At 40.4% G+C, this 24821-nt stretch overlaps 1 protein-coding gene across 2 annotated transcripts in view; it reads right to left on the minus strand.

Annotated features, from left to right (window-relative positions):
• The window catches only part of ELF5 (E74 like ETS transcription factor 5), a 56621-nt gene extending 35151 nt beyond the window's left edge, over positions 1 to 21470 (minus strand). For both annotated transcript variants that reach the window (XM_074276887.1, XM_074276886.1), the window contains exons 1-2: positions 21337 to 21470; positions 6098 to 6222 (exon numbers count right to left, since the gene is read on the minus strand). In XM_074276887.1, the coding sequence (XP_074132988.1) occupies positions 6098 to 6218 (121 nt within the window). In that variant the 5' untranslated portion in view covers positions 6219 to 6222; positions 21337 to 21470. The remainder of the gene's footprint in view (positions 1 to 6097; positions 6223 to 21336) is intronic.
• Positions 21471 to 24821: the final 3351 nt, after the last annotated feature.

Here is a 24821-nt window from a genome sequence, read left to right on the forward strand (position 1 = left end):
CCTCAAATCTTTATATAAAGACTTCCATTAAAATGAAATATAAGGAAAATAAATCTCCATGGAAAACTCTTCAACATCTTACTAGCTCTGAGAACAGAATGTTTGCAAGTTTAAGCTAAGGGGAGAGAGATGTTGGGCAACTTGGGAGTTTGAATCTCACTTAGGATGTGACTCATTTTCCTTCACATTTTAAATAGATCTTCAGCCAATTTCTCCCCCTGTGAAATGAGAGAGGCCTGGAGGGTTAGGAGGAGGTAGCAAAATGTAATTTTATAGATTGGGGTTCTTTTACAGAAGGAGAAGCTAGGATATAAAACAGCTGCAGACATATCTACTGTAAAGGACCAAAGAGACTTACTCAATGCCAAGAGGAAACTTTAAGAGCCAGCTTTCACCCAGAATCACCTCCCTTCCTCATTCAAGTGGTTTCCCCTGGAGGCTTTCCATCAAAATTCAAAGAACCTAGCTAGAGAGTCAAGTGTGGTCCTTCTGGAAGGAGCATTAGTCAGCCAGCAACTAGTATAGAGAGGCAAGCATGGAAGCTTTCTTTCTTTTGAAATGGTCTGTGGCTTTTGTAGTGAGATAGGCTACTCTGATGGATCCCTTATGAATGAATTAAGCCTCTCCCATCATCATGGATTCATGGATTTAGAAGTCATCTAAACCCCACTCCCTCATCTTACCAATGAGAAAAACAGAGGCTCAGGGAGATTAAAAGACTTGTTCTAGGTCACACAGATAGTGATCATTAGAAATAGAATTTGACCTCAGAAGCTTTGAGTCTAGAGCAGATGTTCTGTCCACTGTACCTCAATCCACCCTGGACTCTGAATTGCTTCAACAGAATTTTTGTGTGTGTGTGTGTGTTGTTGAGGCAATTGGGATTAAGTGACTTCCAGGGTCACACAGCTAGGAAGTGTTAAGTGACTGACACTAGATTTGTACTCAGGTCCTCCTGCTGCTCCTAGCTGCTCCCCACCACCCACCATAGAATATTAGAATGTGGTCTAACGAGACCATTTAGTCCCAACTTGAATTGTACCAAGGGAAATAATAGTCCCACTGCAGCCCTAGTCAATGCAATCTAATTATTTCTATTCAGCAAACATTTATCTAATGTTTGATTTGCTCCACTAGCAGCAAGTTCAGGGCTAGGAATAGGAAATGGAAAGTAAGAAAAAAAAATCCTACCCAGTCCTTGCCTTCATGGAGCTCACATTCTACTGGGTAAGACCAATCTGGAATATTATGTTCAATGGTTGCTGTTTTAGGAACAACATTGATAAGATGGAATTTGTCCGAGAAGGTGACTAAGATGAGAGAAGAGGCCACTAGGTGGTGCAGTAGATACAGTGCTGGACCTGACTTCAGGAAACCATGAGTTCAAACCTTCCTTCAGATATTCTCCCGCTGTGAGACACTGGACAAGAGACTTATGTGGTGTCTGCCTTAGTTTCTACATCTGTAAAATAGGGATAATAGCACCTAGTTCCAAGGCTTTTTGTCAGGATCAAATGAAATTGTGTTTGTAAAGATTTACACACACACACACACACACACACACACACACACACACATATATTATATATATATGAGCAGCTATATTGGTGGAGTGAGATTAGAGCACTGGCCCTGAAGTCAGGAGGACCTGAGTTCAAAGCCAGTTTCACACACTAAATACTTCCTGGCTGTGTGACCCTGGGCTAGTCACTTAACCTCAATTGACTCAGGAAAAAAATATTTATATAAATACTGGCTATTATTATTATTGTTATTATTATTATTATTACAAACTGTGCCATAGCATCAAAGAAGCAACTGGAAGAACTGGGATTGTTTAACCTCAGCAGCAAAGCTTTAAAGGAACACAAGAATTATCTTCAAGGGTTTGAAGAGCTGCCATGTAGAAGAAGCATTAGATTTATTCTGTCTGGTCCTGGAAGGAAGAACTAGGAGCAGCAGATAAGATTTGCTAAAAAGCAGATTTAGGTTCAATGTCAAAAAAACCTTGTTAATGAAGAGAGCTGTCTAATAGTGGAATGGGTATCTAGGGAGGTGCTGGGTTCTCTCTTTCCAGAGGTCTTCAAACAGAGACTGGTTGGATGATCTATTACTGAACCATTTAAAAGGGATTCCTGCTCCAGGTTGGTTTGGCCTGTGTGGATGCTGAGTTTCCCTTGGAAACCAAAACTGCTGTGGAACCACGGCATGGGGATGTGGGTTGAGTCCAGATTCTATCAGTTCTGGAGTAGTAGGGATGGATGGGCTAGGGTAGCCCAAGAAAGGATGTTATCACGGGGTAAATGGACATTAGGATTCAATGGACATCTCGAACCAGCTTGAATTTCAGGTTACGGATGTCACTCTGTCTCTGAATTCCAATTTACCAACAAGAAAACTTACAGACCCGCTCACTTACCCACCTCAGCCATTCATATTGTTCTCATTGCCCTCTATACGTAGCTAATGCCTACCTTGCTACCACACTCAGAAAAGACATCATACCACTGTGTTTCCTTCCTCCCTTCTTCCATCTCCTGCCAATATATGCATAGACCCAAGTGAGACAGTAGCTCATGAATCCTGATGACCTTTTTAGGTTCCTTCCAAGTTTGAGATTCTGTGATTCCATGAACCCTCTCACTTGTACAGATGGGGAAACTGGGGCACATAGTAGCTTCAGACAGATCTTCTTTTTCTTCTTTCTGGAACTCATACAAATTTCTGTTCTAAGGAACTTTCTATATTACATATAATATATATTATATATAATTCTATATAATATATCATATATAAATATATAATTCTGTATTACATTTTACACATAATAATATAGAACATATATAATATATTAGAATATAGAATATACATATATTCTATATAGAATATAGAATTATAACTCTATATTATATTATAACTCTGAGTGATTTCATTTGTTTCTAAAGTTCAATTGTAATCTCTCTATAGATGATATATTCAGCCTTACTCTTCAGTGAGCCAGAGTCCCTCTCCAACTGCCTTTTAGACATCTTGAACGGGATGTACTGAGTGATCTCATTAATTCCTTAGTGTTTAATTACAATCTCTCAGGAGATGATACATTCATCCTTACTCTTCAGTGAGCTAGAGTCTATCACCAACTGCCTTTGAGATGGCTTAAACTGGATGTATTAAGGGCATGCAAAAATCACACAATTAATACTGGAGTGATTGCCTTTCCCCATCCCACAATTCATTTCTCTTCTGAGCTTCTCCATTTCGTTGAGGGAACCACCCTCTTCCCAGTCATCCAGGACTGTAATCTTGCTGTCATTCTTGACTCCACGCTGCCACTCATCTCATCTGTCCAATCCATGGTCAAATCTGGTGATTTCTACCATTACATCCTCTCTAGTATCTCTCTCCTCTCCATTCACACAGCCTCTGCTCTTGTTTTGACCCTCATTTCTCACACCAGGACTCCCTGTTAATTGGTCTTCCTGACACACCTTTCACTCAGTAGAATTCCAGTGGCTCCCTTCTACCTCCAGGACTGAGCTTGGAGTCTCTGGCATTTAGAGCACTTGACAACCTAACCCCTCCCTACTTTCCCTTTCACCCTATATTATTCTATTTACTCTACAATCTATCTACTCTGACCTACTTGCCTGCTTTACAGCTTGACCTCTCCCTCCTTTTCCATTCACCCTATATCATTCTATTCACTCTGCAATCAATCTACTCTGGCTTACCTGACATTCTCCCCATCTTTTTCAATCAGCCTTTGTACAGAGCGTCCCTCATTTCTGGATTGCTCTCCCTTTCCAGCTCAGACTTGCTTTGACTTTCAAGATTCAGTTCAAATCCCACCTTTTTAAAGTCTTCCCCAAGCCCCTGGCTCCTAACAGCTTTGCTTCAGAGATTCCCTTCTTTCTACTCACTGTGTATCTTGATTATTCCTAGTTATCTATCTGTCTGCTTGATTAGAATGTGGAGTTGCTTTAGGGTGGAGACCATGTTTTTGCCTTTCTTTTTTTAAATTTTATTTTATAACTTTTTAGTTACCAGATATATGCATGGGTAATTTTTCAGCATTGACCCTTGCAAAACCTTCTGTTCCAATTTTTCCCTTCCTTCCCCCATCCCTTCCCCCAGATGGCAGGTAGACCAATACATGTTAAATATGTAAAAGTATAAGTTAAATACAATATATGTATACATGTCCAAACAGTTATTTTGCTGCACAAAAAGAATTGGATTTTGAAATAGTGGACAATTATATGTTTTTGTCATTTTATTTTCATTGTATCCCTAGTATTCAACATGGTGGCTAGCATATGGGGAGTATTTAATAAACACTTGCTGATTAGCCTAATATCCTTTGCTGGCATTTTAAGGAAAGGTGATACGATGAGTTTTCCAGCTCTTCTTATATAAAGACTCCCCAGAATAACAACCCAACAAGTTTATCTGAAGAAGAAACATGGTCTAGCAGAAAAAGTCTTAGAAATGGAGTCAGAGGTCCTGGGTTAAAATCTCAGCTTTCCTCTTTATTCTGTGTATGATCCTGGGTAAATCGTGTTACCTTTCCTTCAAAAGCCTTAGTTTCTTTAGGCATAAAATGGTCTGCACAACCTTGGATGTTTCTTTTACCTTTAAATCTATGCATTTATATGTAATCTGGCTTCAAATATTTAGAAAAGACTACTTAGCAGAGGGTGCTTGGGTCTCTTTATATTTAACAGATGTGAATAGGGTTCAATTTTCTGTTGATTCACCCACTGATCATTCAATATCAGCCGAGCACAGGAGCTTCCTGGCTCTCAATTGCCTTTTTGCCCTGTTGGCTCTGCCTGTACAGGGTTGGGGGGCAGGTATGATTCTGACAGTCCCAGGACCAGCTTACTTCTCACATCATTACTCAATGCAACTACCCAAAACTCTGTCAGTGTGGTAAGGAAAATTAAAATCGTGTGTATTCACCTTAAAATCCAAGACTCAAAAGACATAGTCCTGCAAAGCTGATGTGAGTTTTATGTTTATATCATAGTGGAATAAAGTGGAATACTCTAAACCTCTTAGCAGCCAGGTGGTGCCATAGATGGAACACTGATCCTGCAGTCAGGAAGAACTGAGTTCAAATCCTCCTTCAGATAGTTACAAGTTATGTGATTTTAAGCAAGTCACTTATCCTCTGTCTGCTTCAGTTTTCAGCAATAATACTGGGGGTCATAATAGCACCTATTTTCCAGAATTGTTGTAAGGACCAACTATGATAATATTTGTAAAAGCACTTAGTATAGTGCCTGACATTTAATAAGTACTTGTTTCCTTGCCCGCCCTTTACCTCACAGCAAGACAGCATTACTAAGTATTATAACTTAAGCAACAAAAGGATATGGAGAAATTATGTTGGATTTGGAGAGGACCTGAGTTCAATCTCTATCAAATCATTTAACCTCTTTGGGCTTCTCTTTCTGTAATTTGTAAAATGGTAGGAGTGAATGAAATTGTAATTTTTATTATATTGGCTCTGACCATCCATGAACAATTAATATTTCTCCAATTATTTAAATCTGATTTATTTATATAAAATTTTTTATAAAGTTTTGTTCATATGTTTCTGGGTTTTTTTTTGGCAGACATACTGCCAGGTTTTTTAGGAGCTCTTGAAAGTAGAAAATAGGGATCACAATCATTTTGCAATTTTGAGAGTCCAACTATATAGAAGTTCCCCAACTACCTAGTGGCCTTCTAATAACAGTAAAGAATAATAAAAATAAATAATACATATATCATACAAGAGTATGGAAAAGCATATAGCCTCATCCATTGCTTAGAACTACTTGCTGATAAAAGAAGCTGTAGATTTATTTGACCAATTAAATATATTTTGTCTCTAAAAAATAGTAGGTTTGGACTATGTGATCTTTATGATCTCTCTTAATTCAGCATCCATGATCTTATGATTTCCCCTAGATCTTTGTCTTGATCATATGGAGACATTCCTTCTTTTTCCATTGTTCCATTTTTCCATTGTTCAACCAAGAAAATAACTGAGGTTAATTTCAGTCTTTCAAGCTCCAGGTTTTTCATAGAATCCCCCGCCTTAACGTACCTGTTTGATGTTCAAAGCCAGGGTAGTACTCTTCAGTCCCAAACAAGTCTGTCCACGACATTAGGGGGTCACAGAAGGACGTGTTGGGCAGGAAGGTGCTGTGGGTTACCGAGTCCAACATCACTCTGAAAGAGGAACACACGTGTATGAGCTGGGAAACAACATGGCCAGGGAAGCAAGCCATCTGGAAACTGCTCACTGCACATAATCCCACTAATAGGATAATCCTTGGCATTTTATCTTGTGCCCTCTTGGATTGTTATGCTTTTTGGAGTCCTGATCTGCAATTTCATCAGCATAGGAACTCCTATTAATGGAAAGTCTCCATCAGTGCAGATTGGAAACTCCCTTGGAATTTATAGCTTTAGAGAGCTGCTTAAAGGCGCCGGGAGGTCTCAAGGCTTGCGCAGGATCAGTATTTGTCAGAGGTAGGACTTGAACCCAGGCTTTCCATATTTCGAGGCTATAATATACTGTTTTTCCTTATAATATCTCTCCCTTATCTACCACTTTCTCCCTTCTGTATCCCAATCCCCAACTGAAGCAACTTAAAATGCTCAAATTTTGGGTAAGCACGGTTTGAAGCACAGAGATGGCTTTTGGTCGAAGACTATTAAGTCAAGAGTCAGCAAAAGACTGTCCTCAGACCCTCTACTTTCCAGTCTATTGCTCTAGTTTCTCAACAATCAATCAACAAATATTTATTTATCTAATGATTACTAGATGTCAGACGCTGCAAATACAAAGATGTAAAAATCCCTACCTTCAAGAAGTTAATATACCAAGATATATCATGTGAATGCTTGTGCAGAGTACTGTGGGGATACAGAAAGGAATAACACTTAGTCCTGACCTCAAGATCCTTGCATCATAATGCAGAAATAATTCTAATACAAAATAGAAGGCCACAAGAGAGTTAGAAAGAAAGGAATATTTCAGGGCTGAAGAAGGAAACATTTCTAGCTGCGGGATGAAAGGAGGCTCCTAGGAAAAGGGAACTTTTTGAGCTGGACCTGGAACAGGATTTCAACAGAGGAAAATGAAGAGCAGGACCCTCAGCAGCAAACATTAGGTGCCTACTGTATGCAAAGGAATATACCAAGGGCAGAGGATGCAAGCATATGTACAATTAAAATACTCATAATCTAATAGGCAAGCAGCATGGTATGGCAGATGGGACCCTGATCTTAGAATCCGGGTCTCAAAGCCTGTTTTAGATACCTGAGACTAATTTTTCTCATCTGTAAAATAGGAAGGGATTGAATTCATCCTTTAAGGTCCATTCCAGCTCCAGAAATTGCAGACCAGGACTCCAAATTTTTAAAAAGTATAATAATCCAAGCAGGCACAAGGTAAAATCTTAGGATTTGTGTCCTAAGACATTTACACAAATAATGATGAATAAAGGAGGAGTGGATAAATGAGAAGGGGAGATCCATGCTGTGAGCAATGTGGGGAGAAGGAGAATGCTTTCAACTTCAGAGGGAATTGGGAAGACTTCATGGAGGAGGCAATGCCCTCGTTGGAGGAAGGGAGAGGCTTTAATAGAGATGGCAGGGGAGTACCTTCCAGACACAGGGAACATAGCCACATTTGAGAGAAGGGAAGGGAAATACAGGATATAGAAAAGAGGAAGGAGAAATGGTGCAGAGATGGGAGAGGGTGGGACAAACAAGGGATATAAAAAGGAGGCAGAATCAGCAAAACACTGAATGCACAGGGAAGACAGGGAGTCCTCCAGTTTGGATGAAATATGGAGAGGCAGAGGGAGGAAAACAAAGTAAAGCTAAAGAGGAAGGATAGGGCCAGACTGCAGAGGATCTCGAAGGCCTGGCACAGGAGTTTGTACTCTCTTTGGTTGGTAAAAAAAAAAAAAAAATCACAATTCTACTAAAGCCCTTTTCTGCTTTTTTTTTTCCTTTTAAAATAATAAATAAACAAATGAAAATAAAAATAATAGGTTTATCAATTCCTTTTAAAAATATTACTGCTTGTTCTAGAAATATCTCTCTTCTTTTGATTCCTCCTGAATCTTCAGAAGGTTTTATTAAAACACTAAGTACAAGTGACTTCAGCTGACAATGTATGTGACATTCTGCTCTAGGAGGACTCCACCTCCATGCTGAGTAGAACTACACATTCTTTGCTTCATCATATTTTCTTTTTTAAAACATTAAATTAAGTTAAAATTTTTAAAAATTATTTTTAATTAATTTTATAATTATAAAATTTTTTGACAGTATATATGCATGAGTAATTTTTTTTATAATATTATCCCTTGTATTTATTTTTCCAAATTTTTCCAAACTATCCCCTCCCTCCCTTTACTCCCTCCCCTAGATGACAGGCAATCCCATACATTTTACATGTGTTACAGTATAACCTAGATACTATATGTGTATAAATCCAATTTTCTTGTTGCACATTAAGTACTGGATTCCGAAAGTGTAAGTAACCTGGGTAGATAGACAGTAGTGCTATTAAATTAAAATTTTAATACACATTTATTTATGAATCATGTGGGAAGAGAAAAATCAGAACAAAGGAAAAAACCACAGGAGAGAAAGAAAAAGCAGGAAAAAGAAGTGAACACAGCATCGGTTCTTTACAATAGAGCCTTAGAGACTTGCCTGGAAACACGGAGAGATTCAGTCATTTATCTAGGACTATACATCCTCTTGTTGATACAGTGGATAGAGCACCAGGATAGAGTCAAAAAGACCTGAGTTCAAACGTAACCTCAGACATTTAATAGCTGTGTGACCTTGGGTAAGTCACTTAATCCTGTTTGCCTCAGTTTCCTCATCTGTAAAAAGGAGCTAGAGAAGAACATGGCAAACCATCCCAGTATCTTGGCCAAGAAAATCCTAGATGGGGTCATGAAGAGTCATACATAATTCAACAAAACATAAGCTCTAAAGTATAAGCCAGTATATTTCAGAGTAGAGACTTGAATCCAGATCTTTCTGACTCTGAGGATAAATTTGTTCACTACCCCACGGCTACCCCTTCCCAGCATTTCTTACTAGATGATATTGCTCCATTACATTTATGTCCCACAGTAATTCAGCCATTCCCTACTCAATGGTCCTTGGGTTTTCAAAGTTAAATTAGATTAACAAGCATTTATTAAGTGCTTATTGCATGCTAAGCACTGAGTTCTGAAGGCCTTAACAAGCTGGAAAAGTCTTAAATATTGGCTCTGTCTAATAAATCTTCATCCAAGGACAGTCCTGACTATGTTTGAAGACTATCATCAGCTGGTTCACTCCAGGATGATGGATTTCAACCATACCAATTCTCCAGTCCAATACTCTCCTCAGTCTTTTCCCTCCCCAGTATCTTCCTTCTAAGATTACCTTTGGCATATTTTTTCCACTTTATTTCTTTTACTTTTTTTTTTTTTTTGGCAACATGGCTAATGTGAAAATGTTTTGCATGACTTCATAGCTATAATGGTTTCATATTTCTTAGCTTCTCAATGGGTGAGGGGGAAAGTAAAAGAAGGGGAAGAATTGGAACTGAAAAATATAAAATCAAGACGACTTCCCATTCACGCTTTATTTTTTTTTTGTATGTTTACAATTATTTCCACTGTTGTCTCTTTGATATGAATCTAAGTTCTTTGAGTGAAGTGAAAGAGATGACGTTTTTGCTTTTCTTTGTATCCTCGATATCTAGCAGTGTTTGGATCTTCGTAAATAACATTTTTATTTATTAAATATTAAATATTAAAAAGTTAAATATTAACTATTTATAGTTATATAAATAACATTTATAATTATTTCACAATCCACATTTAAAGATAATAATTAAAATTTGCATATATTTGCAAGTTTTATTCCAATTTATTTCTGATTCTTTAAGGACAATCTTTTGATTAACTTCAGGCTATTTAAGAGTTGATATTAAGTAGGCATATGGACAAATAATGTAATTAGCATTAGAAATTATATGTGTATGCATGCATACATATATGTATATATGTGTATATATATATGTGTGTGTGTGTATGTGTGTGTGTGTATTTGCAAGGAAGAAAAATAATTGTCTTATTAGAGTCCTTTTTCAAAACATTAGTACATACTTAATAAACACTTGTTGACTGACCATCTACTTATTCTTACGACACTCACAATGTGATACACAGTAGCATGGTATGGTGGATGGGACCCTTAGACTTACAAAGGTTTCAATCCAGATTGGTGAAAAGGATCCCCATAAGAAGGGATCAGAGATTCTTGACATTTTGACAGATGAGGAGCCATTAAGAGTTTGAATTAAGAGAATTAAATGCTCATCTACAGTCTCATTCATATATATCACCCTCAACACTTTCCATCTATAGCCAATTCCTACCCTGTCTCCCATACTCAATATATATAACTCAATAGCTCTAGAGACACACAACTTTATGACTATAAAATAGAAAAGGGAGAAAAAATTAGGCATATACTTATCTCAAACCTGATGGCTATTTAATAATAATAACTATAATTTATATAGTGCTTTGAAGTTTGCAAAAATCCTTTGCAAATATTAAATCATTTTATTTTCACAACAATCAGGAGAGGTAGGAGCTATTCATCTCCCCGTTTCATAGATGAGAAAATCGAGGCAGACAGATTCGGGAATTTGCCCAGGGTCACACACAATTTCCCTAGAGCTCTTTAGCCATGTTTTTCTACAGTCTAGTGGAGGGGGACCTCGCTTCAGGCCCCCAGGCACTTTTCCCCACCTCAACCACCAGCCATGTGTAGAAAACCAAAAATCTCATGGGAAAGTCTCAGGCCAACCTTAGCCGGTCCAGGGTAATTGTCTGAGGCTAGCCTCTGACCTTCCTGACTCAAGGGTTTTAGCTACGGCACTATCTTGCTGCCTAGTTCTTTCAGGCCTGGACATGGGAGTCATGTGTTTATCCACATAGTTTGTAGACCTTCCCTATCATCAAGTATCATGACTCAATGAGTTGTCTCAATGAGCTCTATATGTCTTTTCGTTTTTGATGGTCTATCCCTGTGATTTCATCAATATAGCTACAGATTAGTAGCACATTGGGTGGAACTAATCTGACTCTGGGGTATATGGGGTACGTGGGTGTCTGGGGCAGATTAGTAGCTCGGTGTGAGGATTTCTGCTCACATAAAGACCAAACCGTTTTTGCGTCCTGATATTCTGACCAGACACAACCGAAATCGTGAAGGCATATTTACCCTTGGGAGCGACGAAAGAGTTAATGCACACAGAATGTTATCGTGGTCATGAATCTCTCCGCAGATCATTGCAAAGAGGAGCCTGGACCGGCTAAGGTTGCCTGAGACTTTCCCATGAGATTTTTGGTTTTCTACACATGGCTGGTGGTTGAGGTGGGGGAAAGTGCCTGGGGGCCTGAAGCAAGGTCCCCCTCCACTAGACTGTAGAAAAGCACGCCTAAAGAGCTCTAAGGAAAACATGCTTCTCTTCTCTCTGGGCCATTAGGTCCAAGGTCTGGTGGGACTGAAGAGGTAGAGAATTAGAAGCAGAGACGTGACCACAGAAATGGGAGGATGAGCTAGTAACAAGACGCCCCCTTGTCGGGGAATCACTGGATCTCCGATTTGGAGCTCCCAGCCAGCGAGGCCGTGTATTCCTAATGAGACTGGCTCATTTTAGCTGATGGGTTCAGTTGTCAGGGGCACAATGGGAGTCAGGGCCTGGCCCATAGAGACATCCACAGGCCTCTTATTTTGGAGGAGTTTTGTCTTCTAGGCAGGGGTTAAATTGGATGATCTTGGAGATCTCTTTCTGCTCTGTGCATTTATCTCTGTGATTCTAGAGCATAGCAAGACTACTAGATAAAGTTTACTTAGTGTGAGTCACTAATAATAATAATGACATGGGGGATGGGGTCAACCAACTATATCCAGGAGCCTACAAACATATAGGAGGAGAACACATGCAAATAGCTAAGTACAGATGATAAATACAAGATGAATCAGGGATCACCTCAGGGATGCTAACTTTAAGGAAGACAGCTTCTTGCAGAGGATGGAGTAGCTGAGGAGATAGCATGCCAGTGAAAATGCAGGGGGCCAGAAGATGGAGTATTTTGTGGGGAAAACAACAAGAGGATCATAAAGACCTGAAATGCAGAAAGGAGTGAAGTTGGGAAGGGCTTTAAAAGAATACAGCGGGTTTTATATTTGATCCAGAGATAATAGAGAGCCACTGAAGTTTATTGAGTAGAGAGGTGGATGACATGATCAGACCTGAGTTTCAGGAAAATCGCTTTGGTGGCTGGAGGAAGGATGGGTTGGAGTGGGGACACTTGAGGTAGGCTGATCCAGCAGGGACTAATAACGTGGTTCAAATGTGGCGGGATGAGAGTCTGCACCAAGGATGGTGGCGGTATCACAGGAGAGAAGGGGATATATTTGAGAGATGTTTCAATGGTCAAGTAGACAGGCTTTGGCAAAGGCTGACTCTTGGGCTGCGAACCTGAGAGCCCAGGCGAGTGATGGGGAGATTCCAGAGAGGGTAGAGTTTGGGGGGAAAGATAGTGAGCTCAGTTTGGCCATGTTCCAATTAGGGAGTTGGAAACGCAAGTTCAGGAAAGAGGGAAGGTCTGGATGAATAGACCTGACAATCGCCTTAATAGAGATGATCATTGAAAAGACCTCAGATAATCCCAAATCCCAGCTCCCTGTACTGGCTGTGGTTTTTATATTCAGAAGATAGTGAGCTAAAGTGGGGAAGACACTGAACCAGGAATCAGAAGGACCTGAGTTCAAATCCTGCTCTACCACTAACGGGCAAGAATTTGAATCTCATTGGCCATTCTGTGTATTCTTAGTTATTCCTTCTGTTTTCATGTTCTCTTCCATTCGAATGGGAGTTCCTAAATGTATTTTTGTCTTTCTTTGTATTTTCAGGGTTTAGCACAGTGCCTGGCACATAATAAGTATATAATATCTATCTATCTATCTATCTGTCTGTCTATCTATCTATCTATCTAGATAATGATATTGTCTTATTTTAGACTGTAAGCACCCTGAGGGAAGGAACTATTTCTTTTATGCCTTTGTATCTTTCCCCATCCTCCATCTTCTGAACTTAGTCTTAGACACTTAATAAATGCTTATTGATTAACTGATTGATTAGATGGGCTCTGAGGTCTCTTCCTGTGGTTTTTGACTAAGCCATTTCCCCTTGTTGGACCTTCGAAATAATCTAATTAAATTCCTTCATAATATGAGGAATGAAACTAAGTCTTCTTCCAGTCCTAATACTCTTTATATTTCTTCTTTCTGCTTATCCCCTCCCTCCTTATTCTTCTCCCTTTGTTGATAACCCAGCCAAGTGTGCATGAATAATCCTATTAAAAGCCAGAGCCCTAATTAATACAGGATAAAATCTCAGCCAGGGAAAGGAGATGGGATGCCCTCCTTATCCTTCCTTACTATTTCAATGAGTTCATAGCGGGATTGGATCTGGTAGCTGTTAGAAACCTAAATTTCCTAGTGGAGTGTGTGTGTGTGTGTGTGTGTGTGTGTGTGTGTGTGTGTGTGTGTATGTGTGTGTGTGTGTGTGTTATAGTCAAGGGCTTTCTCCATCTCCAGCTCAGTCCAGCCAGATCCCACTGAGAATCAGAAACGCAGTAACTGTGCCCATATTCTTTTCCTCCCAAGCAATATCAATTGATCCAACAGATCTTACTGGGTCAGCTATGCAGGTTACACCTACAGGTATCCTGATTCTATAAGGAAGTCTTAGAATCACAGAATTATAGGATATTAAAGAAGCAATCCATTCCAAACTAAAATCCTTATAAGAGGTCACTCAATTAGTCAACAAGAATTTATTAAAGCCCCTACTAAGTGCAAGGATAAAAAAGAGGCAAAAAAACAGTCCTTGTTTTCAAGGAACTCACAGTCTGATGAAGGAGACAACATGCATACAATAGTGTACCATACAAGTTGAATTCAGGAAAAATTGGATATAAGCAATAGAGGAAAGGCCATAAGTATTTAGGGGGATGAGGAAAGGCTTTCTATAGAAGATGGGACTTTAGCTGAAGCTTGGAGGAATCCAAAGGTGGGAGAGAGTTCGAGACATGGGAGAGACCCAGAAAAAAGGGTCTGTAGATGGGGGATGACATGGGGGAGGAACAGAAAGGAAGTTGGCGTCACTGATCACAGTGTATATATGGAGGAGATCAAGGTGTAAAAAGAACTGGGAAGGTTCATGAAGGATCATGAAGGACTTTAAAAGCCAAAGAGTGATCCCAGCAAGTGGTTATCCAATCTCTGATCAAAGACCTCCAATGGAGGGGAGCTCATTGGCAATCCATTCTATTGTTGAAGACTAAATTATTTTTTTTTCGGTTTGTTTTTCACATCTTTCTTTTTTCTTTTAATAGTATTTTATTTTCCCCCATACATACAAAGATAGTTTTCAACATTCACTTTGCAAAACCTTATGTTCCAAAATTTTCTCCCTCTCCTCCCCTTTCCTCCTCCCTAAGAGAGCACGCAATCCAATATAGGTTATACAGAAGATTAAATTCTTTAAAAAAAATGTCAAACCTAGACTCCTTCCCATGACTACCACCTAGTCCTCTGTGGCCAAACAGAATTCAGCTGATCCCTCTTTTGTGTGGATGAACTTTCAGATACTAGGAGATGGCTATCGTGTTTCCTCCTGAGTTTTCTCTTTTCCAAGTAAAAACCCCAGATCTTCCAACTGATGCTTAAATGGAATAAATAAGAAGATTCCACCATCTTGGTTGCCTTCTTCTGCACTTCCTCCCCAAAATGGGAGCCCAGAAATGAATGTAAAGTACAATTCCTGCTACTGAGCAAGAAAGAGCCAGGAATGATCAATGTGGGGGTGTATCTCCTAGTGCTCCTGGGGGCTAGAATGAACTTTAGAGGTCTTCTGGTCATGGGATCATACGCTCATTGGAAAGGACCTTGGAGGTCATATGATTTGGTCTCATCATTTTGTAGAAGGGGAAACTAAGATTCATAGAAGTTCATTATCTTGCCCAAGGTCACATAGGCTGTAAGAGGCCCAACTCCAAATTTGACGTTCTTCCCACCATGTTTCCCAATTAGAGAAGGGAGGCGTTCCATGGCTATTTTAACTAAGGAGCCATGGATTTTTCTGTCCAGCAGCACAGCCAGGTAAATCCAGAAGCAACCCATTATGGGTCAAGCAGTCTTGCTGCTTACCAGGTGCCCTGCAGAAAGTCCAATCAGGCTGGATAATCCAGCCCCATTGATTCCTCCCTCATACAAGTCTGAGGCTGCAGTGAGCTTGGTAGTTGAGAGATCTTGGGGGAACATGGGAGAAGCAAACCCCAGTTGGAGAAGGATTATTTCTTCCTGACCCTGGACAGGTGCTCAAAAATGCACCTACCTGAGCTGGATGCATCCAGAAGTAGCATTGATGAAAGGAGCACTAGGATGCTAATATTGTGGGAAATGATGGTAGCATGCAATAGAGGCTTCAGAAAGACCTGTGTTTGAATCCTCACTTACTAGCTGTATGATCTTAAGACAAGTTAGTTAATCTTTGTCTCAGTTTACCCATCTATAATATGGAAATAATAATAGCACTTCATAAATCATTTAAAAAGATGTAAATGATTCCTGCATTTAAATAAAAATATTGGAGAAGTATAAGGGGATATTTAGATAGTATTTCACTTGATTAAACATTTTTTTAATTTATTTTTTTTTCATTGAGCAAAATTTTTTTTCTCTCTTACCTCCCCTTTGGGGAGAAAAAAAAAGGAAAATTAGTCATGAAAAGTAATTCCTTCATTGGCCATGTTCAAAATACACACACACACACACACACACACACACACACACACACACACATACCCCTCCATCTTTAAAAGGTACTTGTGAGGACTAAATGAGATAATTTATGTGATTTTTTCAAATATTAAAAAGCTATAGAAATGTTGTCTATTCTCAGGCATTGGTGGCAAAGCATGCTAGAATGCACAGTGGGAAGAAAATAATGGACTTTCTTCTCCCAGGAATATTAACCATCCAAAGTCCCGAGACTGTCTTCAATGCTTTTGCTCAGGCTGGTCCCTCCTCCGGGAGTGCCTTCCTTCTGTCTCATCACATATGAAATCTCTTTCTTTGTTTGAGGAATTTGAGGGATGTTAAAGTTCAATCCCGTCATTTTACAGATGGGGAAACTGAGATCTAGGCAGGTGGAGTAGGTCACATAGGTAAAAAGTAACATTTGGATTCCATGATGTTTTGACACTAGAAGAGTTAATAGCCCAAAGTACTGCCATCTCCTCCATGAGCCTTCCCTGATTTCTTTCATTAGGATTACAGAATCTCACAGGACCTCAGACACCACCTACGCTAACTCATACTTGACCAAGAATCCCTCTGTAATAATCCTGGCTGCTCATCCCTGGGGGTCCTTGGCTTGCAGAGCTTCAATGAGGGACTGCCTACTGGCTTCTGAACCAGCTCATTCCTCTTGGGGATCGCCCCGTTAGCCAGTGGTCCCTGACACCTACTTTAAAATAATATTTTTGTAACTTCTCTCCTTGTCCCTGGTTCTGTCTTCTGGGGCAATAGTGACCCACAGAAATCATATAACCCTTCACATTGTGTCTCTAATGCATCAGGTAATATTGGGTACGAGAGTTAAAACTGTGTCATCTCTTTGCTATGAGACAGTAAACTCTGCCAGGGTAAAGACAGTCTCAGGACCAATTTACATTAAGCAGGTTTTTAGGAATCGGAAGGAACCTTAGAGGCCGGCTTGCCCAAACCCCTTATTTTACAGATGGGGAAACTGATTAAGTGACTAATCATAGGGTCACAGTTCTAGGAAAAAAACCCAAAAAACAAAAACAAAACTTCAGAGACCAACTAGTCCAACCTCTCTCTTTTTACAAATGGGGAAACTGAGACCCAGTGAATGGCTTGCTCAAGATCACGTGGACCTCTCACTCCAAACTAAAGTACTCTTCCCTCTGAGCCATACTGTTTCCATTTTCAATGTTAGATTGTATCAAGCCCTTAAGGCTGTTTTTCCCTCTCTAAGAAACCAGAGAAAGAAGGCATCCTAAATGAATCTCTCTCTCTCTCTCTCTCTCTCTCTCTCTCTCTCTCTCTCTCTCTCTCTCTCTCTCTCTCTCTGACACACACACACACGTACACTCTTTCTCCCTCTGTCTCTCTCTGTCTCTGTCTGTCTGTCTGTCTGTCTGTCTCTCTCTCTGTCTCTCTGTCTCTGTCTCTGTCTCTGTCTGTCTCTCTCTCTCTCTCTCTCTCTCTCTGTCTCTCTCTCTCTGTCTCTTTCTCTGTCTCTGTCTCTGTCTCTCTGTCTCTGTCTCTCTCTCATTCTCTTTCTCTCTCTCTCTCACACACACACACATACACACACACACACACACACACACACACACACACACACTCTTTCTCCCTCTCTGTCTCTTTCTCTCTCTCTGTCTTTCTTTCTCAAGAATGATTGTAAATTCAATTTAACAAGCATTTATCAAGGGCCTGTTTTGAAGGCACTATGCTAGGCACTGGGGATACAAAGACAAAAACTAATCTTCATCCTCAAGGAGAATCTATTCTAGCAGGCAGGGTTCTTAACGTGGGCTCACAGGTTCTTAAAGACGTCCATGTATAGATTCCACTTGAACTGGGAAAAAATGACATTATTCTTTTCACTAGCTTTTCCTTAGTAATTCTCACTTATTTTACTTTATGCATTTAATAATGTTTCTGAGGAGTCTGTAGGCTTCCCCAGCCTTTTCCAGAGATCTCTGATACAGAATAGGCAAAGGACCCCCCCCCCCCAGTCTAGGAAATACAACTGGTGCAGAGAAAAATGATTAGAGGAGGAGGGAAGTCTACTAATAACTGGGGAATCTGGGAAAGCTTTCTCAAGTTGTTTTGTTTCTTTTGATAGAAACAAAACCAGTGAGAGCTTTCATATTCAACCCCCATTTTCTTCTTCACCTGAGGAATCTGGCTGGTCTTCAGGGTAGGTGGTGACTGCCCTTTCCAAAGTGAATACATCTGTGACCAAGAGACAAGGGGATTGGACCGAACGTGGGCGTAAAGTCTAGTGGGTACATCAGCCAAGAAAGGACCAGACCATGCGGCCAAATTTTGAACACAGCATCCTGTTCTAGCAAATTCCAAGAAATCGTGGCAACAATATACTCTCTGGCCCAGCAATCCCACTGTGGGCACATGTGCCAAGAAGGTCAACGGCAGAAACAAAGGTTCCACATATGCAAAAAATTATTTATAGCAAAGTTGGTGCCCATCTATTGAAGAGGAACATTGACTTAACTGTGTCATGGGAACATAATGAAATATTATTGCACCATGAGAAAGGAGGAATATGGGGAAATTCAGAGAAACATGGGAAAACTTAAAGCAAAGAGAGGAATACCAAGAGTATGATACCAACAACTACTTCAACGTCAATGAAACCAACACCAAAAGGCAACTGAAGGCATATGAACTCACTCTAACAAACAGTTTTAGGTTCAGAGAGCAAAGGTGAAAATCACCCTCTGCTCAGTGGAGAGGTAGGGGACTCTGGGTGCAGAATGTAGCATGCACTGCCAGGTGATTTTGCATATATATATATATATATTTATTTTTTTTTTGCTACACAAGAAAGTTCATTTTGGCAGTGTGGGAGAAAATACTTCTGGTATTAAAAAATAAGCAAAAGGCATCACTAAATTTCCAAGTTGAAATTAACATTATTAACAATTAAATAATAAAACTCACATTCATAAAGTTAAACCAATCTATAATTTAATCATCAAATAGTAAAATGGGATTTAATTTATTGATAATTTTCAGTGGAGAGGTAGGGGACTATGGATGCAGAATGTAGCATGCACGGCCAGGTGATTTAGCATGTTTTTTTTTTTTTTACTATATAAGAAGGTTCATTTTGGCAGTGTAGAAGAAAGTACCTCTGGTATTAAAAAAATAAACAAAAGGCATCACTAAATTTTCTAAGTTAAAATTAAATTATTAATAATTTGATAATAAAACTAACATTCCTAAAATTAAATCTATCTATAATTTAATCATTAAATTCAAAAAATAGGATTTAATTTATTGATAATTTTCAGTGGAGAGGTAGGGTACTATGGATGCAGAATGCAGCATGCACTGCCAGGTGATTTTGCATAATTTCTTTTTCTATATAAGAAGGTTCATTTTGGCAGTGTGGAAGAAAGTACCTCTGGTATTTCAAAAATAAGCAAAAGGTATCAATACATTTTCAAAGTTAAAATTAAAATTATTAACAATTTAATAATAAAACTCACATGCATAAAATTAAACCTATCTATAATTTAATCATTAAATTAGTAAAATGAGATTTAGTTTATTGATAATTTAATAATTAAAATGAAAAACAATGACCTTAGCTTCATTTGTAATATGAAGGGGATAATTTAATATTTAAAATGAAAAAAAAATAATGACCTCAGCTTCATCTGTAATATGAAGGGGCTAGATTGAATGATCTTTAAAATCAGTGAGGTATAGTAAAAAGAATACTGGTTATGGAGTCAGAAGTTCTAGTTTCAATTCTGCCTCTGATGTAACGTTACTTTAGGTAAGCCATTCAGTATCTGGCTTCAGTTTTCTCATCTGTAAAATGGGCAGATTGAGTCAGATGGCTTTTGATGGTTCATTCTAATTCTACATCTATTGTCATAGTGTTATAGCATCACTGATTCTATGGGACTTCAGATATCATCTAGTGAAGGGGTCTTAGCCTTTTACGTCTCATGTACCCCCTTTAACCTGTTGAAGGCTTCAACTTAAAATGGCCAAGGTCTCCCACTGCATCCAGGGCCATCTCCGGCCATCCTGATCTAGATTGGACCCAGAAGGCTCTGGAAGAGAAAATGAGGCAGGTGACCTTGCCCAGCCCTCCCTCACTTTAATCCAATTCACTTGCATGTCACGGCATCCCCTCCCTGATGTCACAGACCTCTTTGAGAAGGAAGGACAAACAATAACAATCCCATTGTCCACTTGGTGAGGTCTATAGACACTGTCTCAGAATGAAACTTTTAAATGCACAAAATAAAACACATGACACTAAAAGAAAATCAATTACATTAAAATAAAAATGTGATTTTTTTTTTCTCATCCAAGTTCATCGACCACTTCCCCAACCCCAAATCGAGCTACAGATCTCTTGGGAGTCAGAACCCAGAAGGGGGAAATGTGGCTCAGAGATTTTCCCAAGAATCCACGGGGCATGAGTGTCAACCCTAACCCTGGCTCTGGAGTTAGAGCCCCCAGCTTTGAAAATGCAACGATTTAATTGTTTGGATCCTGCAGAGTCTTGTTTAGAACCATACACTATCGTCAGGCGCCAGCAGAGGGCCAACTAATAGGCGTTTAGAAGCCCTGCACAGTTCATTGAATCTGGGAGACTTAGAGCCTGTGGAAAAACCCAAACCTGAGTGTGGCTGGGAATGTTTTTCTCTGAAGTGAGTTGAGGAGGCAGGAGAAGTTTTAAAAAAATAAACAATTTTTTGACAGACGAGATCTTTTAAAAAATATCCATGGAAACCAAAGTAAATTTTTTGTTTTTTTGGAGAGATGGGACATGTAAAGGATGATAGAGGAAACTTAGAGGTCATTTAGTCTACTCCTTCTTTTTACAGATGAGGAAACTGAGACCCAGAGAGAGGCAGTGGCTTATTTGATGTCACATAGGTAGTAAATAACAGAGCTAGATTTCCAATCCAGATCCTCTTCCTCCAACCCCAAGGATATCTCCCCCTGGGCCAGGCTAGCTCTTTTGGGGACAATTGGGGTGGTGGATGACAGTGGGCGACGGTTCCACGGATCCGTCTTCTCTTTGGCCCAGTGATCAAGGTCTATGGAAACCATCCCCTATGTCACTTTTTAAAAAAGGAAAGGCAATCTCGGAAAGGAATAGAATTCGGTTTGGGGAGGGATTCCCAAGCACTCCTCCTGTTGCAATTGAATGGTCCTGGATGCTTCAGAACCCACCACCCATTTAGGGAAGCAGGCCTCCCTGGAGGACTTATTCCATCAGAGTTCAAGGCCCTTCACTAGAGACAGCCTCTCCAGGGGACAAACAAGACGGAGCAGTGACAGGTGCCTGGCCTCCTGAAGCACCCCCCACCCCGCCCGAACCCAGAACCCCCACTGAAAATCCAGAGCAGAAAAGAAAATGGCTCTTACATGAGGAGAGAGGCTAAGAATCCTGCTGCTAAGCGGGGCGAGTGAGGTCCCGAGGGAGGACTGGCAGGGAAGCAGCTCCTACAGCAACGGCCAGTGGGGCTGCAGGCACCTGCAGCTCTGTGATATAAGTAACACCTACAGACAGGTCCGTTTGGTTTTTCAGGTTTGCACGCACAGCCCCTTTGATGACGGTGACATACAGTCTGACCAGTATAACGCGGCTCCTCGCAGGGGGAGCTGCTGGGGCTCACCTGCAGAAAGGTTACCTTTATCCTGGTTCTGTGGGGCTGCCTGGCCGCCCAGGCTGGGGATGAGGCACCGGACCCTCACCCACCCTGGCCCCAAGGGCCTCTGGGAACGGGGAGGGGGGGATTCCAGCCCATCACGGCCCATGCCACTGGTGTGAGTGCCTGCTCCTGGCAGGGCACGGAGGGGAAAGGACCAGGAGATGACAGGGAGACGGAATAAACCCACCGACAACCGCCACTCAGCAACCAACAACAGCCAGTCACTGCATGTTACTTCTGCAACAGCAGCAGTAACAGCAATGACCAACACAACAGCAGCAGCAGTAACAACCAACACAACAGCAGCAGCAGCACACACAAGCAACACAACAGCAACAGTAACAGCAACAATCGACACAACTGCAATAGTAACATAACAATCAACACAACTGCAACAGTAATAGCAATGACCAATATAACAGCAGCACACAACACACAAGCAACACAACAGCAACAATAACAGCAACAATCAACACAACTGCAACAAGCAGCAGCAGCAACAGTCAATACAATAGTAACAGTAACAGCAATGACCAACACAACAGCAACAACTAACACAGTAGCAGCAGCAGCAACAGCAACAACCAATACAACAGCAGTACTAGCACCACCACAATAATCAACACAACTGCAACAGTAACAGCAACAACCAACACAACAGCAACATGACAAACAACACAATAGTAACAGTAACAATAATACAACAGAACAGTAACAGCAACAACCAATACAATAGCAGCAGCAACAGTAACAACTTTTTTTTTTTTTTTAAATTTTGATACCTTATTCTTTATTTGACTTTGTGATACTCTAGTTTTTCATCGAATTACAACTTTGGTTGTGTCAGTCTCTTGCCCAAATATCTTCAAGGGCCCTACATATTGAAGTCCTGACATTTTAGTTTGACATAAGCGCAGTAACAGCAACAATCAATACAACAGCAGCAGTAGCAACAGCCACAACAATCAACACAACTGCAACAGTAACAGCAATGACTGACCAACACCACAACAGCAGTAGAAGCAACAACCGACCAATATAACAACAATAGCAGCAGTAACAACAACCAATACAACAGCAACAGCAACAACACAACAACCAACACAATAGGAATAGTAACAACAACTGCAGTAATGACAACCAGCACAATGGAAACAGCAGCAGTAGCAACAACCATGACAACCAACATAACAGCACCAGCAGCAGCACCACTACCAGCAACAGCCTCTGATTAGAGGAGATCCCATTGAACTTTAAGAGACTGTCAGACCAAAGCAATTCAACAAATACTTACTAACATTTACAATATAGACGCCAGCTATGTGGTGGTGGCTAGGTGGCGCCATGGTGCACAGAGCACTAGGTCTGGAATCAGCGGAACCTGAGTTCAAATCCAGCCTCAGTCATTTACTAGTTGTGTGTCTGTCGCTGGGCAAGCCCAGTTAGCACATCTGTAAAAGGAGGATAATAACAGCACTTATCTTCCAGGGATGTTATGAGGCTCACTGAGATAACTGTAAAGTGTTTAGCATAGTGCCTGACATGTAGTAGGTGCTTAATAAATGCTTATTTCCTTCCCCATCATATTTGATCCTTAGAATAATCCTTAGAGGTAGATGCTATTATTAGCCCCATTTTACAGATAAGGAAACTAAGGCAAAAACACAGGTCTAATATAGGATAGCTAGGTGACACAGCGGATAAAGCACTGAGTGTAGAGTCAGGAGGATCTGAGTTCAAATCTGGCCTCAGACATCTACTAGCCATTTCACCCTTTTGCCCCAGTTTCCTCATCTATAAAATGAGCTAGAGGGGGCAGCTAGGTAGCGCAGTGGATAGAGCACTAGCCTTGAATTCAAGAGGACCCAAGTTCAAATCTGGTCTCAGACACTTAACACTTCCTAGCTGAGTGACCCTGGGCAAGTCACTTAACCCCAGCCTCAGGGAAAAAAAAAAGCTAGAGAAGGAAATGGCCAACCATTCCAGTATCTTTGCCAAGAAAATCTCAAATGGGATCTTGAAGAGTTGTATACCAGTGAACAACAAACAACAATAACAAAACCATATCACTCCCTGACTCATAAGATCTGGGGGTGATCAAACACCTTTATACCTGTCCCTCCCCCACTTTCTCCACTTCTCCCACCTTGCACCCCTTCCACATAATCTTCAGTATTGTGATGCTGGATCCAGGAGAAGCAGCATTTCCATTGGCTAACGCCTCTGCCTGTAATGCTCTCCCTCCTCATCTCTGCCTCCATCTGATTTGTCTGCTTTCCTTCGTGTCTCATTTAAAACACCACCTCCTACAAAAAGCCTTTTCTAACACCCCTTAAGCCTAGTCTCTTTCCTGTTTTGCTTATTTCCAATTTACCCGGCCTGTGGCCTGTTGGTACATAGTCGTTTGTATTTTTCTCCCTCATTAGATTTGGAGCTCCCTGAGAGCAGGGATTGTCTTGTGGGGAGCCAGCTGTATCTTTTTGGGGGTGTATTTTGTATATTTGTATTTTTGTGCATAATAAGCTTACTAAGTGTTTATGGACTGACTTTATAGATTATAGATTGAATGTGAGAGAGGTTAGGCTTGCCCAGAGTCCCACAGATGGCTACCCCATCTGCTTCAGACACTCCTACTAGAGCTTCTACCAATATAAGCCTCTCCCTCCCCCTCCACTCTCTTCTTACATTTTTCTCTTTTCTTCTCCTCTCTTTTCTTCTTCCTTTTATATGCACGCTGGGAAAGAAAGCATTGGCTGATGAGATCAGGATGGTCCCAGGTAAGAACTGGCACTTAGGACTCATGGTCTCAATATTTTACCGATTGGGAAATTGAAGGCTGGAGAGTTTAATTGCTTTGTCCCAAGGCACACAAGTTGTAAATGACAATCACTCAATCAGCAAACATTTATGGAATGCCTCCCATGTACCCGGTACTGTGTTGGACGTTTAAACACAAAAATGAAACCCTCAATTTTTAAAGAGCTTACCCTACTGGCAGAATCAAGATTTGAGCCAGGGCTTTCCGCTCCTAAACCAGTGGTTTGATTTTTTAAAAAAAATTCTACCAAGGCGCCTCCTGAATAGGTAGCCAATAAATAATAAAAGGTAATTTGGGGAAGGAGTCAGCATTAATAATTGGGGATGTGGATCAGGGAAAGCCTCCCAGAAGAGATGGCACCTGATCTGAGCCTAAATGGA

Source organism: Sminthopsis crassicaudata, chromosome 6 (genome assembly GCF_048593235.1).
Source record: "Sminthopsis crassicaudata isolate SCR6 chromosome 6, ASM4859323v1, whole genome shotgun sequence".
In the NCBI taxonomy this organism is placed as follows: domain Eukaryota; kingdom Metazoa; phylum Chordata; class Mammalia; order Dasyuromorphia; family Dasyuridae; genus Sminthopsis; species Sminthopsis crassicaudata.